This window comes from Pezoporus flaviventris, unplaced genomic scaffold (assembly GCF_033815535.1).
Source record: "Pezoporus flaviventris isolate CSIRO_AGI_PZ_B2104156 unplaced genomic scaffold, CSIRO_AGI_Pfla_v1 ptg000093l, whole genome shotgun sequence".
NCBI classification, from domain to species: domain Eukaryota; kingdom Metazoa; phylum Chordata; class Aves; order Psittaciformes; family Psittacidae; genus Pezoporus; species Pezoporus flaviventris.
Window position 1 is genome coordinate 423584 of NW_026892641.1, and position 16039 is coordinate 439622.

Below are 16039 nucleotides of genomic sequence, written 5' to 3' on the forward strand. Positions count from 1 at the left end.
CTCGGCGGCTCGGGCCGGGCCGGGGCGGTGGCGGCGGGGCGAGGCGGAGCGGAGCGGCAACGAGGGAGCGCGGAAGGGGCGGCGGGGGAGCGGAGCGGGAGAGAGGAGCGAGGAAGCGCGGAAGGAAAGAGGAGGAGGAGGAAAAAGAAGAGGAGGAAGAAGAAGAGGAAGAAGAGGAAGAAGAGGAAGGCGCCCGGGCGCCCAGCTCCGCGCTCGGCGGGGCTCAGTAGCCGCCGCCCCCCGGTCCCGGCGCGCCGCCGCCGCCGCTGCAGCCATGAAGGCGGCGGTGGACCTGACCATCATCAAGACAGAGAAGGTGGACAGCGAGCTCTTCCCGTCCCCCGGTGAGCGCCCTCCCGTCCCTGTGTCCCCTCGTCGGGGGGGACCCTTCGCACCCTTTCTCCCCCTTGTTTCGTAGCCAGGGCGGCGGCGGTGGGGGGGGGAATGTCTGACTGGGGACGGTTGGGGTTTGGGTTTATGGGGAGTGTTTTGGGGAAGGGGAAATGAAACCCACTCCCTAAGCTACGGCGGCGCCCGCCGGGCTCTGTCCCGCAGCACCGCTGGGGGAGAGGCGAAGGCGAGCTTAATTTCCGAGCAGTTTGAAGACTTTCCACCACCTTCAAGCCACCGCTTTGCTTAAGCACCAACCCGCCGCCCCTCCAGCCGCCTTTCCTCATGCTTCTGGCATCCTTGCGGGGATGTAGGTGAGCACCTCGGGCTGGGAGCAGCAGAGGTGCTCTCCCATGGGTTTTTTTTTAACCCCGGGACACCCCGTCTTTTCCCGAGTGGAAAGCTGGCAGCCCAGCACAAGCTGCTTATCTGGGGTGGACGTTCCCCCCCCCCCCCCATCCCTCGCTGGAAATATCTTGCGTGGTATTTAGGAAACAAAACTCCAGCGGCACCTCGTCTAGATTTAAACCAGGAAAACCCGCTGCTTTGATCTGCTTTTTCCTCTCTGGAGCTGGAGAAATGGGTGGAGGAAGGGTGCAGGAGCTATCAGGGACGACAGCACCATGTACTCAAAGTGTGTGGGTTTCTTTTCTGTTGTAGCGATAAGTTTTGCTGGCTGCGGTTAATGCTCGTAGTTGAGTCTTTACCATAATAAGGGCTGTTATTCACATACTGATGTCGTCTGATTGCTGACCCCGGGCGCTCGACTGATGTCTGCCTTGCTCAGTCGAGGTAGAGGATGGAGCTTGGAGGGTCTGGAGGGTGCAAGGGAGGGGGAAGTGAGCCCTGTTGTAATTCCCGCTGCGGTGTGGAGGGTTGCTGGGTTTGTGCAGCGCCGGCGCGGCGAAGAAAATCGAATTAGAGCTGCGCCTTCCTTTGCCGGTTAGCAAGTTTCGAGGAAACCCAGGAAGGGCTCAGCTCAGCTCCTGCCAGGCAATGGGATTTCAGGCTGCATGTGCGAACCGGAATGACAGCTCCAGCCCACTGCTGGAGCTCATAGGGGTTGCGGCTCCGGCTTGGAGTAGATGCTTGTGTAGCATCAGCTCGTCTGCAGAGCTCCGGTAATGAAGCAGGCGTCTGAGCGATCTGCTACATAGTGTCCAGCGCAGGGACATGGCTTTGCATAATCCATCTTCTCCCTCTCCTTGCTGCAAGGAGGACTGGGTTGCTTGTTGTAGCTCTTTTGGGGCTGTGTCCCCCCAACAGCAAAGCTGTTTAAGGTGTGGGCTTGAAAGGACCTGGCTTCGAAGTGCAACAGGGACAGCAAGGATGATTTTCCAAAGCAGGTTCAAAGTGAAGTTGAGGAGTTTGTGCGTGTTTCCTGCAGCTTTGGTTAAAAGAAGGTGCGCTGGAGTCTTACTCAGGTGGTGTCAGCAGCCTGCTTGATGCAAGGTGAAAAAAAATGGGATAGGGAGAAACACCTGGGGGTTGTTTTTCACTTCAACGTATCTGTTTGAATTTAGGCACTCCTGGCATGGGTGAGAGCATGTCAGGGGCGTTTCTGGTATTTAGGTGTTTGAGCATTGGGTCAATGTAACTGCCTTGTGCCTGAAGTGAGGACATGCTGTTTCACCCTATCTTAAGTTCGTTTTCTTCTCTCTGCAAAAGCTCTTTTGCAGCTTGTGACAGCATTTTAGAGGTGACCCGAAGTTTAAACTTCAGCAGGAAGGGCGCTGAAAAATAAAACCCCAAAAGGTAAAAAAGAGCTGACTCCCTGTCGGCTTAAGCTGCAGTGGCTTCTGTTTTGGTGGCTACACTAACACTGTGAGCCAGAAAGGTCAGCGCTGTCAATTAGCTGGCTTAACCTCATTTCCCCTCTCAACTTCTTAGAGGATGCTGAAGCTTTCTTGCTTGGTTGGGTTGATGTTGAGAGGAGTGTGGATGCTGCTACATGTTACTGGCACCCAGCGATGCGTGGGAGACGTAGGTTTTCTTTGCTCCTGTGTGGTTTGGGCTTCACAGAATCAGCCAGCCTGGAAAAGACCTTTATAAGATCAAGTCCAACTGTTACCCCAGCATTGCCAAGGCTGTCACTAACCCATGGCACTGAGGGCTTCATCTGTGTGGTTTGTGACCACATCCAGGGACGGTGCCTCCAGCACTGCCCTGGGCAGCCTGTTCCAATGCCTGAGCACCCTTTGGGGAAGGAATTGTTCCTCAGCTCCATCTAAACCTGCCCTGGTGAAGCTTGAGGGCATTTCCTCTTGTCCCATCCCTTGTTCCTTGGGAGCAGAGCCCAGCCCCTCCTGGCTCCATCCTCCTGTCAGGCAGTTGTAGGGAGCGATCAGGTCCCCCCTGAGCCTTCTCTTCTCCAGACTAAACCCCCAGGTCCCTCAGCCTTAAGTCCTCATAAGACTGAGGACTTAACTGCTCTCTGATGGCTTGTTCAGCCTTTGGTCTCAGTGTCTGAATGTGCCATCAAATGTGCCCATTGGCCTCCCTCCCTGAGACAGAGTCCAGCCCCTTGTTCCTTTCCGAACCAGCAAACAACAAACAGATTTGCTTCACGGGATCCATAGGGTTAACCTTACACAGGGAGAGTCCTTACAGCCATAGGTTTTCAATTGTGCAAGTTGTTTAATGTGCCAGGTGCTTGATGCTGTTCGAAACTGCAGAGGTGCATTGGTACTGTGTCCCTCTCACACCCCCGAAATGAAACCCAGCTCCCGCCCACTGCTGCGTGTATGAGTTCGATGGGATTTGTAGTGTGTCCAAAGGGTTTAAAAATAACCCGAAAGGGATGTGAAGTTGTACAAACCTTCCAACGCCAAATTCCTCCCTGCTGTTGCCAGCAAGAATGTGTGAGTGAGATGAGTAGGTCAGGAGCCAAAAAGCCACGGTGGTGGGCTGCTCCTTTAACATGCAAGTTGTACGTGCATGGGTTTTCATTATAGGATCTGATAGAAGAGATGGCAACATCACATTTGATTGCAGATATAGGACTGGTCTATTGGAAGGTGTCCCTGCTCATGGTGGGGGTGGAAGTGCATAAGCTTTAATGTCCCTTCCAGCCCAAACCGGTCTGGGATTCTGTGACTGATCTACCAGTGGGATAGTGTGATTTAGTTTACTGGCTTTTTTTGGACAGCAAAGCTCCCAACTATGTGAAACTCAGCCCTAGTGGGAACTTCACCTTGCAACTAGTAAATGCTGCCCTCTGCAAATTAATGTGTTTCCTCCAGTTCTGCAAAGCTCTATTTGCTTTCTGTGGCCCGTTAAGAGCAGCTCCACACCCCTTGCTGGGAGCTGGCAGCCTATAACTGGGACTCCCAAGTAAGAGATAACTAATGAAGCTGCTGACTTGCTGCCCCTGAGGCATCCCACAGGGTACCAGGGAAGGGCTATAATGCAGGCAGGTGATGCTGGGCGTCCCTGGTGAGGTAGAGATGCTCCTGCATCCACTTTCCTTCTCACTTCATTCTCTGGAGGTGTGTGATGTGCTGGTGGTGGGTTTGTTTTGGCCTGGCATGAAAAGAGGAATCTGGGCAGGGGCAGTGTGGAATCCTGACTGCGGGGAGATGGGACAAACCCATGGGCTTAAGGACAGCTGGGAGCTGGAGGCGTTGTTCCCGTTGGCCTGCGTGGGGGTGGCATCCCAGGGGTGTATTTTCATCTGGCAAGAGCTTTTCCCTCTGTTCGGGGTCTGGGACTACATCAGGTCAGGGCAGAAGGAACATTTCTCCTGCTGTGGTTGCCGCAGGAAGCAGACAGCCTGCATGCAGTGTGGATGTGGATGGAGGACCTGCTTTTCCAAAAGGGAAGGTTTGATCCTGTATTATCCTTGCAGAGCACTCCGGGCTGGTCCCTATGGCTGTATCAGCTGCTGTGTAACTCAGTTTCCCAACTACTGTTATGAGAGCTGTATTGGTGGTGGCTTGCAGTGGCTATGCCAGAGGGTTTGCATGGAAGCCCAGCAAAAAGGGAAGGGAAACAAGCTCTGAAAGGTGAAGTGACCTCAGGGATGCAGAGAATTGCATCTGGCATCTTTCTGAAAGCTTTTGCATTAACAACAAAGGTGAGAGCTCCTCTTTGGCTGTGGATTGCTCTGTGTGGGCATGAATCATCAGCCATCAAGGGCAAGACTCTAATAAATTGAGGGCTTTGGGCTCCTCTGGCATTTTCGGTGCTGATTGCCTGTGGAGGAGGTGAGAATTTGAACTGAAAAAGAGCAATTATCTGTCTGTGTGCTTACAAAATGCCCATTACTATGGTATCCAGCTAGGATGGGGGAATGAGAGTTTGCCTGGAGGGAGGGGACCGTCTGCCACCATCTCCAGCCTTTTTAGTGTCACCTTCTGTCTACTTAAGGGACAAAAGGTGAGAAGAGCCTAAAAGAGGGCAGCTCCGTGGACTTTTCTGTCAGGGATACAAGGTCTAAAGCATATCCTTGACTAAACCATTTTTAGCATGGGTACAGGGAGTGAGGTTTCCAGGAAAGAGGAGCAGAACCCCATTCCTTCCAGGTTTCCGTCATACACTCCCCAAAGCATGTAACAAGTGTGTAATTACAGTGTTGTTACACGAAGTGGCTGCTAATTTGCCATGTAATTACAGTGTGCCATGCTTTGATAGGCCTTATAAAATGAAGGGATAACACAGCCTCATGCTGGAATGCCGCACTGGAGCTCTCCAAAGCGAGCTGACAAGCACGTCCTGTGCCATCCCTGCTCTCCCAAATCCATAGCAGATTGCTGGCAGGCAGCAAGGAGCCAGGAACATGTGTGCTCTATCCAATGGGACTGTGGCATGCTGGGTTCGACCAGGGGAGCCAGCTTTTGAATATGGCTGCATCAACCTCTTGTGTGGGTTTAGGGTGCCAAGGTTGGCCTGTGGTTAGATGCTGGATTGCAATTTGATGCTGTATGGATGGTGGGTTCTTCACTAGTTGCTGTTCTGGTGATAGCAGATACTTCTCAGGCACTCGGGGAAGAGGTAGGTGTGAGTAAAACCATGTCTGAACACAATATAGGGATGTAAACTTGCAGATCTGTCATCCCGAATGGTTGTTTTCAGATGTGGTGCTGGTATCAGATGGGATTTTGAAGAAGAAAGGAGCAAATCCAAGTGGATTTCTCCCAGACAAGGAAAGAGGGTCTTTTCCTTTTGCTCACAAGGTGAGCAGATTGCATGACTTAGGAGAGCAAGTGTCATTGCTGTTCCTGCAGTGGATCCGCAGGCTGGAGCTGGTGGCATCTTCCAGGCTTTCAGATTTTCATCAGTGCTTGGTGGGATGGTGCCAGAGGATTGACTCAAGTGAAGGAGGAGGGGATTATCTGCCTTACTGGATCATTAAAATGCCCCTGGAGCCAGCCACTGTGAACTTGGGAGATCCCCATGGAAGCTGTGATCTTTGGGTGCAAGATTTTGCCTCCATAGGTCAAGACCTAACTTCCCACATTTGCTTTTTGGTTATGGGCCGCTCTGCAGTTCATCCACATCGGTGTAGCTCCGCTGAAGGCAGCAATACATGCTCCAATCCAGCACGAATGCTCATCACTGCAGAAGCCAGTGGGACCAATGTATACCTGATACAAAGAGTGCAGCTGCCTCAGCCAGAAATCTGGCCTGCATCCCCCTTACGTTTTATAAACCCACGACATAGTTTTACATCTCAGCAGTTTTGTTCTTCCGTGACTAAGCTGCTCACTGCCTGTGTTTCTTTTTCCTTTTTTTTTTTCCTCATTGTGTAGTTTATAATCTTCCAGCTAGATACAGAAAAAGATTTGTTTGCAGGGCTGGCCAAGAAGGCTCTGGTTTCACTGGCACGGGGCCATGCTTACATCTCCAGTCAAAATACTGCTGGTGAAACAATAAATATTTATTGATTCTCCTACAAGCTCCTACATTTTTCCCAGGTGCAGTGGAATTCGAGGGGAGGGAGGCACTTGAGTCCTGCTGATGGCAGAACTCTGTGCGATGGCTCCAGACATAACGGCTGAGATGCTCTTGCACAACTGGGTTCAGCCCTGCTGCATGCACATGCAGCCAATGGATCTGCTCTGTCCTGGTCTATCCAGGTTTGGGGATTTGAGTGCAGCAGCCTTTGGTGGTTAATTCCCTGAAAACATACAAATCTGCAGGTGGCTTTACCTGAATATCAAGGTGAATGAACACTGGAGGGTCTCGCATCCGGCTGGGATGTGTAATTTGATGTCAGCTCCTGAGATGTGGCCAAGAAAAGGCATAAAATCAGGGTGGTTTCAGGTTGTAATTTGGTTAAAAGCCCCAGCCTCATAGGTTGTAGACAACAGACCTGAGGAGCATTAACAGCCTGCTAATGTTTGCATGCAAAGCCTGAGCTCCTCTGTGCAGCCTGTGTTCAGCTGAAGGCTCTTGGGCTTGCCATCCACCAGTGCTCCGAGTTGTCCTGTTCCCTGCTCCAGTGTGCTGGGTGGCTCCCAGTAATTTCTGGTTTGTTTTCATGCTGTCGTGCCTCAAATTGCTGTCAGTGCTCTGCACCGTGCAGGTGGCCCCGTTGTTTGTAATGCAAGAAGCCAGGATGCTGTGCTGGTGTAGCACAGCCATCCCGCAGCTGGTTCCTGTAGTTGTAAATATAACCTATTACAAATGTGAGGAAGAACTAGCAGCTTTCCTTTCTGGAGAGGAAAATCTCCTTTGTGTGGTTTGGGAATGAGAGTTGGAGATCAGAGGTCACCATGAGCATCCTATCTACCGTGAGCATCCTATTCGCCGTGTGCTGGCGGCAGCCCTCGGTGTGGATTGGGATAACAGGGCTCTGTCTGGCTCTAAACTGTAATTCCCATTCCCATCATCTCGTGGGAGCAATCCCCTGCTCCAGCAATTCCTGCTTTCCAGTTTTTTTGCCTCCTGTTAAACCTTTCCTATGAGGACAGAAGAGGCAGAGCCCCGTCTGGGGTGGCCGGTGCTGTGTTATTCCAAGACAGCATTCCCAGGGTGGGTTTGCAGGGACGTTGCTCTGCTTTAGGACGTGGCTGTATGTAGGAAAGCTTCTGTTGCTGGGGTGGTTGTGGAGCTGCAGGCTGGCTCCTCACCCCGGCTGAAGCGTTCAGGGCTCGTTAGTGAACAGAACGCGTTCTCTTACGCGGAGGGGATGTTAAATTGGCTCCACATGGATTATGTACGTTGTCGCACTTTCCCGGAGGGTGATGGCATGAGTAGGAATGTGGGTTTGATGAAAGAAGCCAGACACTGAGTCAAAAGTGGAGTGGCTCCCCCTGCGCTCCCCTCCCCGTGCCCCTTCTCCTCCCCCCCCCCCCCCCCCCCCCCCCCAATCCCATTGCAAATAGTTGACGTGATTCCAAGGCATTCTTCAGATGGCTGGTGGGGAGCGCAGGAGAAGGAGCTGGTGGGACTTTGGTTCTTGTTCTTTAATGCAGCATACATGCTTCTGGGGCCTCTGACCCCAAAGGATATTGAAGAAAGGCCTGATGAGACGTGGTTTGAGGGGAAACTGAGGCACGGTGTCCCCATTCTGCACAGCAGGGACATGGGAGCATCCCCAGTGTGTGCTCCAGGTCTCCCTCTCCTTGCTACAACTATAATCATAAAATCCCAGACTGGTTTGTGTTGGAAGGGACCTTAAAGCTCATCCAGTTCCAACCCCTGCCGTGGGCAGGGACACCTTTGACTAGAGCAGGTTGCTCCAAGCCCCTGTGTCCAACCTGGCCTTGAACCAGAGATGGGGTAGCCACAGCTTCTCTGGGCAACATGTGCCAGTGTCTTATATAGGTTTTCTTATGGTGTATGTTAAGCTTTATTGCACCTTTCTGCCTCCTCCACAACACCAGGCAGGCCAGGACCCATCTGACCTTTGGGATTTCCAGTTTGAGTGTACTGGCTGACTGTGATTTGGCCTGGGAGCTAGACTGGGGGGGGGGGAAGGCAAATGGCTCAGCCCTGCGTCCCTTCAGGGTGAGGATTGCATGTCCTTGTGGAGGCTGGGATTCCCACTGGGATGCTTCCTCTCCTGCAATGTCCTTAGAGGTCTCTGGATAAAACTGCTGACTCAGGGAAAGCTGCCACTGATGTTTGCAGCTGGTAGACCCCAGAAAGTGGAGCTGGACACTAGGAAGCACTTTGGGGTTTGTTTCCTGTTGCTTTCTTCATCACCGTGTCAGCAGCATCTATCGCAATAATCAAAGTGTGGCTTTTTGACCCACATGAAAGCTTTTTTTTCATAGGTGTCTGCATGTGTTTGTGCACAACCACTTCGTTTTGGTCAGTGTTTGAGAAGCAGCAGAGTGGTGGGGATTTTTTTCCCCTTACCTTTTAGTTATGAGAAATTGTTTACCAAAAACATGAACTGTCAGAAGAAAGAAACAACTTCTGTTGTTTCTTGCAAAAGCTGAATACTCCTGGCTTTTTGCACTGGAAAATTCAAAGAAGATGTAGTGGAACACGTGAAATTTGGGTCTTTTTTTCTCTTCTTCTTTTACACGTTATTGTTAGAAGCGGTTTTAAAGCTCAGTGCCAAGTGCTTTCTCTTTTCAAATGCTCAAGGCGTGTTACCCAACCACTCTGTCTCTCCAGACTGCTTTGTGAGGTCAGTAAACGCAATTCCTCCTCATTTGCAGCCTGAAGTGAGGAAAAACTCATTTCCTCAATCCCCAGCATCAGCCATGGGATGGGTCCAGCAAGTTGGCAGCAGCATCGTGGTGCATCCTGACTCCGTGGCATTTGCCAGCCCCATCCTTTTGAAGGGATGCAAAGGAATTGGATGTCAGAGGGTTTTCCCTGTTTTCTGGGAAGCCCGGTGCCACCATGGTGCTGGGAAAGTTCTGCTTTTCCAGCGTCAGCAGTGGGGTTTCGGAGCTGTCCCGGTAGCTATGGCCCGACGGGGTGGTTAGTCACTGGGGCTGGTTTCCATCCCTTTAAGCGGCTCCAGATTTGAAGCTGGCTTTAAAGCTTGCGACTTGAAAGGCACCAGCCATGTGCCTGCTTTGCCTTCGAGCTGGATGACTCTCTTGTGTTCCTGCTTTCAAGCATCCCAGCCCCGAGCGGCTGGGACCATATGGATCCTATAGAATGACCTGCCTGGACCAGCATCACATCAATGGGGTGGGGAGGGAGCGGGGGCTGCCTCCGGGGCTGGACCACCAGCCCATGCCATTTAGTGTCTTCTTTGTCAGCTTCCAGTGTGTTTGCTGGTCCCAAGCATGCATTGAGAGCCTAAAAAGAAGGAAAAGAGGAGGGGCGGGGGGGGGAAAGCCAGAGGAAAAGGAGAGCAAAGGGAAGGGGTAGTGTGCCTTTAAGCAGCTGTGTGCCAGCATGTGTAACTGTGCTCTAATCTGGTGACTAACTTGGTTGCAAAGCAGCTGCCAAACCGGGGCCTGAAGGCTCTCCAGGAGTCATCGGGTCCCTCCCTCCTTTCATCCCGCACCCCCCCTGCCGCCCCAGCGCTCCCTATGGCAGTTAATTCACTCATCTGGAGGGCACAGCCCCGGCGGTCTCTTGACTCAGCAGTCCGGGGCCGATGGGAGCCGCGGGAGCGAATTCCAGGCAAGAAATAATCTCATGACTTGTCTTGGAAAAGATTGCTCCGAAAAGATCCCCTTACGGTCATGGAGCTGCTCCGTGCCCGCCCCTCCAGCGCAGCCCTGATGAGGCTCCCGATTTCCCAACCTCAGGAGCCGCAGCAGTCAGCCAGAGCAGCCCAGGGGAACTCATTGGATATATCCCTCCCTTGGAAAAAGAGGGATGGAGTCGGAGGCGAGGGTGCCCTGCAGCTGGTGCCTGTCCCCTGCAGGGCACAGTGGTGTGTGGAGCTGGTTTGCCAGGGCAGAGAGCCCAGAGCTTGGGGTTGTGTTGATTTTGGGGTCACTCCTTTTTCTTCCCCCATTTCCCTGGGAGGATGTAAACCCTTCCTGCATCCCCAGGCAATTTGGGTTCTTCCATCAGTGTTCTTGCTGAGATGCTTGGCATTACCTTCAGCAGGGCTGGCACTGTGGTTGACTTTAGAATCAGATTTATGCTGCCTTTGCCTGTTGGCTTTTTTTCCTCCTGTCCTACATGTATCTTGCTGTGGCCTTTTTTCCTCTCGCCTCCTCTCCATCCAGACTCCCTTGAGTCCCATCCCCTTCTGAAGGCAGTTTGGGAGGGCTCATCCCATGCCCAGTGCCTTCCCGTGGGATGGGATTAGACCAGGTTGGAAATGAAGTATCTTTGCATTTGTCTGGGAGGAAGACTGGCCCCATGGGCAGGCAGGGCTGTTGAGCTGATAGCTCTTATGTGTCCTTCTCAACCGGGATCAAGGCTTGGGAGCGCATAGCTCCTGGGGCTGTGACCGCAGGGATGTAGGTCTCTGAGGGCATCCTGCCTCCCTGGAAGGGTGCCTGTCCGCTGCAGTGGCTGTGCTGCCTTTGGAGATGGAGATGCCTGGGGAGAGGAACCTTTGGCTCCTGCTATCCATACACTTATGGCCCCTTAAGCATCAGGAGCTGGCAGCCCCCAAGCCACCCATCCAGGGCCCTGCTGTAGCTCCTCCAAGCTTCTTAGGGTTGGTGGAAGATTCCCGGAGTTCCTGGCAAGGGCTCCTGGCTCCTGAGTTGCCAAATGACGCCCCCTCCACCCCCTCCTCCATTTGTGTCTCCTCCTAATAGCGTGTTGGCCTGAGCAGCCGAACTCAATCAGCCCTTTCACCATCTGCTCCCAGGCACTTCTGCTGGGGAAGGCTCGGGGCCAGGGAGGCTGTAATTCCTTAATAGCTTCCGGACGCTGCTTGCGGGGTGGATGCGAGTGTCTGAGCCTCTTTCACCCCCCAGCCTTCACTGAGGTTTCCAAGCTCAGGCTTCCTTTGGGCAGATCGGAGCACCTCCAGAGCACTGCTCTGATTTATCCCTTCATTCTCCAGGCTGAGGCCAATAGGTGACATAATCCTGGACAACCCTTGGCAACTGGGTTAGGGATGACTGAAGCTGATGGGGGAGCCCAGTGCATCTTTGGCCGCCTTCCCCGGCTCACTCCCACCTTCTTCATCTTCCCAGGGCCAGTCTCTGCACTGGTCCCTTCGTGGTGGGAAGTTTCCTAGAAGTAGGAGCTGGAGAAGAAGGCATTGATGGGGAAACCCGTTGTTCTCATGCATGGAGATGGTGGATCGCCAAGAGGTTCCATGCTGCAGCGCAGCTCTGTGCTCAGCCTGGGATGGGGAAGGCTTAATCTCAGAGCTCTTCAACTGCGCAGTGTGCTTGGGAAAATCCCCTTGTTCGTTGTCTTAGTTTCCTTGTCTGCTTAAAAAGAAATAATACTAGGCTTTTTCTGCCCTCACATTAAATGAAGCTGCGGTGAGAGAAGCAGCAGGCATAGAGAAGATGCTCAGAGTGTGCAGTGAATATTATGAGCTACTTTGATTTCAGCTGCAGGGGCTGTTGTGTGCATTTGTGAGCCACAGAGAGGGAGGAGGGATGCCTTCAGAGAGGAGGGGTCAGAGTACTTGGAAGTGCAGGTCTTCGGTGTTAGTAAATCCAGTGATGCAGAGAAGTAAATCCGTATCTAGTGCAGGGGAATTAGAGGTATGTGGATCATTATGCTACCTGCCATCTCTTGGCAGCTGCTGGCAGAGCTGACTGTTTGCTCTGAAGACTTATAAATATTTTGGTTGATTAAAGTGATTGATTATCCTTGCTCTAGTATTATTTAGTTCGAGCAAACAGCGCTGAGATTTACCAGCCCCGCTCTGACCTCCCAGCCCTGATCTGTTTGCAAAAGCCTGTGCAATTATTTGTTTGGTTTCAAAGATAAACACCCTCATCTCTCCTCTGTTGGTAACTGCAAAGACAACTGGCCAGCTTGGCCTGACAGACCTGGAGTCCTTATGTATGCTGGTATAAGGGTGGTGAGATGGGGACGTGATGGTCACCAGGTGAGGATGGGGTGAAGCTCTTGGGCTGGTTCTCCTCCTCTGCACATACTCACTTTGCTCATCGGGTGCAGAGCCAAAACACTCCCTGCTGTATGGAGATGCTATCAAAAGCCCAAGAAGGGCTTTCTCTGGTAAGGCCTTTGCAATCCATGGGGGATGTGATACGCTTCAACTTGTCCCCTCCCGTTGAGCAATCGTCCGCGGGGTTTTTGCCAGCTTGGCTGTATGTCTGGCTGGCCTTGCCCTGAAGGGAAGGGTTGGCCAGGAAGGCTGCGGAGGTGGGGTTGGATGGGATGGGCAGCAGGAATCTGCAGCTGCAGAGGGATGTGGCAAGCTTCGCCCCCGTCCCTTGCTGCCCCAGGGCAGCGTGTGTGCTCCGGAGGTGACCCGGAGCTGCCTTTGGTGCTTCTTCGTCATCGGCTTCACCCCTTCTGCATCAGCAGCTTCCTGCTGTCTGCATCACGTGGAGGTGTTCTGGGCTTGAGGAATGCTGTAGGAATATCCATGGGCACCTTCCAGTAGGCACTTGCATTGCATGGATACCACCGACGGGTTTACAGCCCTTCCAGCTTTAACAAACATTCTTGGTTTCTGAATGAGAGCGCTGGCAAGTGGAGGACAGAGACTTTGATGTGGATGGAGATATTTTAGGGCTTGAACCTCATCCTTGCTTGAGGGCACTTCAAACTGCGTCCTGCCATGTGGTATCCTCGTGTCTGGTGTGACGTGACGTTGACTCAGCCTGGGGGCAAAGGCTAAGGCCAGGGTACAGAGAGATCAGTTTATGCACGTCCTGGACTGAAAATCAAGTTAAGGTTGGGGAATTCCTTTTAATGGACAGATTGGAGGTGTTTGGCTGAGTGTCTGCATGTCTAATCCTTTCCTGAGGCAAGCATAATAGAGGCTTCTTTTTAGGACCAGTGTGTTCCCAGCAGCAGGGCCATCAGGGGAGTTCATCTACATCAGAAGTGTGTTGGATCATGGTCAGGGCAGCACAAGTAATTGTGGTCTTGATTCTGGGCATGGAGTCATTTCACGTGGCTGCAGATACGCAATGAAACCATCCCAAGCTGTGAGGTCATGTGTAGCTGCTTACAAAATACGTTGGCACAGCGTGTTCTTCAGGTGTGTTTGAGCCAGCTTAGAGGGGTTGAGATCTCTTTGTGGGGTGATGAAAGAAATTAACATGAGTGAAGGCTCCTCAGCCCTTTTCCCATTGCGAGGGGACAGCCCTGCCAAGAGATCTCAGCCATCCCTTTCCTGACAGCATCTTCCTCACACAATGTACTGCCAGTTAACCTCAAGCCTTGCAGTATCTCTGCTTTCCCATTCTGGGAGACTCTCACGTGTGGTTTGGCAGCCCCGTCCTTCCCCAGAGCAAGCAGCTGGAGGTGTTGGAGCTGAATCCCCATTGCGTGTCTGTCCGTATCCCTGGGTGATGAAGGAAAGGGAGATTAATGTCTGAGGAGAGAGAAGGGGCCTGTTTGGATAGAGAAATGCTCAGTCTGAACTGCTCTGCTGTGATTACGGTAGTACCTTGGTAGCATCCTGTATGTGAATCCATGTCAGGGTACTGGGATGCCTACAAGAACGTTGGAGAGGGACTTCTTACAAATGTAGTGACAGGACAAGGGGGAATGGCTTTCAACTGGCAGAGGGGAGACTGAGCTGAGCTCTTAGGCAGAAGCTCTTCCCTGTGAGGGTGCTGAGGCACTGGCACAGGGTGCCCAGAGAAGCTGTGGCTGCCCCATCCCTGGCAGTGTTCAAGGCCAGGTTGGACACGGGGGCTTGGAGCAAGCTGCTCTAGTGGAAGGTGTCCCTGCCTGTGGCAGGGGGTTGGAACTGGATGAGCTTCAAGGTCCCTTCCAACCCAAACCAGTCTGGGATGGTGTGATTCTGTGATGTATCACTTCATTGAAGGAGCCACAAATGGCATCATCAGGTGAGAACAGCTGAAGTCATGGTTTTAACCTGGCTGCAAAGAAATGTATATGCTCAGAGATGATGAGAAGCGCTGGGTGGGGATGTCCTGGACCACTGTCTCTTCCATAGAGTGCCAGAGCACAGCTGTGGGTTTGCTTTGGGAGGGCTCAGGCCATGCTCCTGTGGTTGTGGATGCCTCCGTGGTGGTGAAGCCAGCACCATGCTTTGCAGGGCTCGTAGCCCAGCCTGTGGGGAGCAAGGAATTTCAAGAGGCTTCTGGTCCCAGGCATGAGCCATTTGAATCTCTCAGGCACCCTTCCAAGAGGCAAATGAGTAGTTGTTTGATGGGGATCGCTGGATATGGGGGGCTTTCCCCTTTGTTTTTATATTGCTGTTAAGCAGTTTGTGTTTTGGTACTGGGCTGTAAGGAGCTGGGGTTTAGCCACTTCTTTGCAAAGGAGCATCTCCTGGAGCTGGAGCACTGATACACGGGCATGACCTGGACTTGCTATTTACACTTGACCTCCTTTCAGTCAGGGCTGGGTGTCCATTACAGGCTTTGCTGAGCCCACCCTGCGCTCCCATTAGTGCCTGTGTGCCTGTGCCTGGGGATTAGAGCTCTTTAGCAGCGCGGTTAGCAGGGATTAGAGCGAATTATCACAGGAGAAGCATGTCTCATAGCATTGCACGAGGCAGGGAGTGTTCCTCCCAGCCCTGCTAAGGGAAGATCGGAGGCAAATAAGCCTGGGAGCGAGATGCTAATCCTGTTTTCCAAGGGGATGCCCCGGCTCATGTGGTGTTTGATTGGGAAAGCCAATAAGGGCCTGACCGCTGCAAGAAGAGGCTTTTTGGCTCCCGAGCAGGAGTGCTTTGGGCACGTGGAGGTTGTTCCTCGCTGCCTTTGCGTTGGCTACGCCTCCTGGTCCTGGCTGTCTCTGGAGTGCTGACCTGGAGCATGGGTTGCATTAAGCCTGGGTTCTGCCGTCAGGTTGCACAAGGTTTTAGTTGTGATGCTGTGAAATCTAAAGCTGCAGAAGGTGTTTTGAAGCTGATCTGAGAGCGTTTTGCCTTTGCACGGGGGGGTTTTGAGTGGAGCTAAACCACACCAGCCTCAGAGCACAACCTCACCTCAGCTGCTGCTTTGTCTTGATGGAAAATCTTGCTGCTGACTGCTTTGCATAGTTCTGAGGAGCGTTGTTGAGCTGTGGCCAGAGTCCTCAGCCTCAGAGGTGGCTGCATCTCCACTGTGCTTGCTTTTGCACCTGAAATGAGGAGGATGGAGCAAAGCCATCCACTGAGGGAAGCCCTGCTTCGCGTTGCTGCAGGAAGATGATCCATAGGTCCTGTCGCTGCCTGCTGAGGCTGGGGAAACTTTCTGTAACTGCAGCGAGCGTTGACTCAAGCCCTGTGGTTTTGCTTAGCTTTGGTCCAGGGGTTTCTCTCGTGCTTCTTTCCCCCCTCTCCCCCAGAAAAGTGGGAGGATGGAGCGAGCTGACCACCCTGTGAGCTCCTGGGACTGCAGGGAGCGCTGCGTTCCCAGGATCGCCGTCCAACACCCACAGTATAAATCTGGGAAGGAGAGAGGGAGTGGAAAGAACCTGAAGGAGGGCAGCAGGCTTGGATAGGGTGGTGAGGTTCTGGCACAGGGTGCCCAGAGAAGCTGTGGCTGCCCCATCCCTGGCAGTGTTCAAGGCCAGGTTGGACACAGGGGCTTGGAGGAAGCTGCTCCAGTGGAAGGTGTCCCTGGCCGTGGCAGGGGTTGGAACTGGATGAGCTTTGAGGTCCCTTCCGACCCAGACCAGTCTGGGATTCACTTGCTGGTGATGC

The 16039-nt window shown here is 52.8% G+C and overlaps 1 protein-coding gene and 1 long non-coding RNA gene across 5 annotated transcripts in view; both read left to right on the forward strand.

Moving 5' to 3' along the window:
- Window positions 1-16039, forward strand: part of LOC133281026 (uncharacterized) — a 75075-nt gene that overhangs the window by 30504 nt on the left and 28532 nt on the right. The window lies entirely within an intron of this gene.
- ETS1 (ETS proto-oncogene 1, transcription factor) overlaps window positions 1-16039 on the forward strand; it is a 514297-nt gene that overhangs the window by 26896 nt on the left and 471362 nt on the right. The window contains exon 1 of one of the 4 annotated variants that reach the window (XM_061476138.1): window positions 236-344. The exons of the other annotated variants lie outside the window; for them this stretch is intronic. Coding sequence (XP_061332122.1) covers window positions 275-344 — 70 coding nt within the window. The 5' untranslated portion in view covers window positions 236-274. Of the gene's footprint in view, window positions 1-235; window positions 345-16039 lie in introns of those variants that run through there. 4 annotated transcript variants of the gene reach the window in all.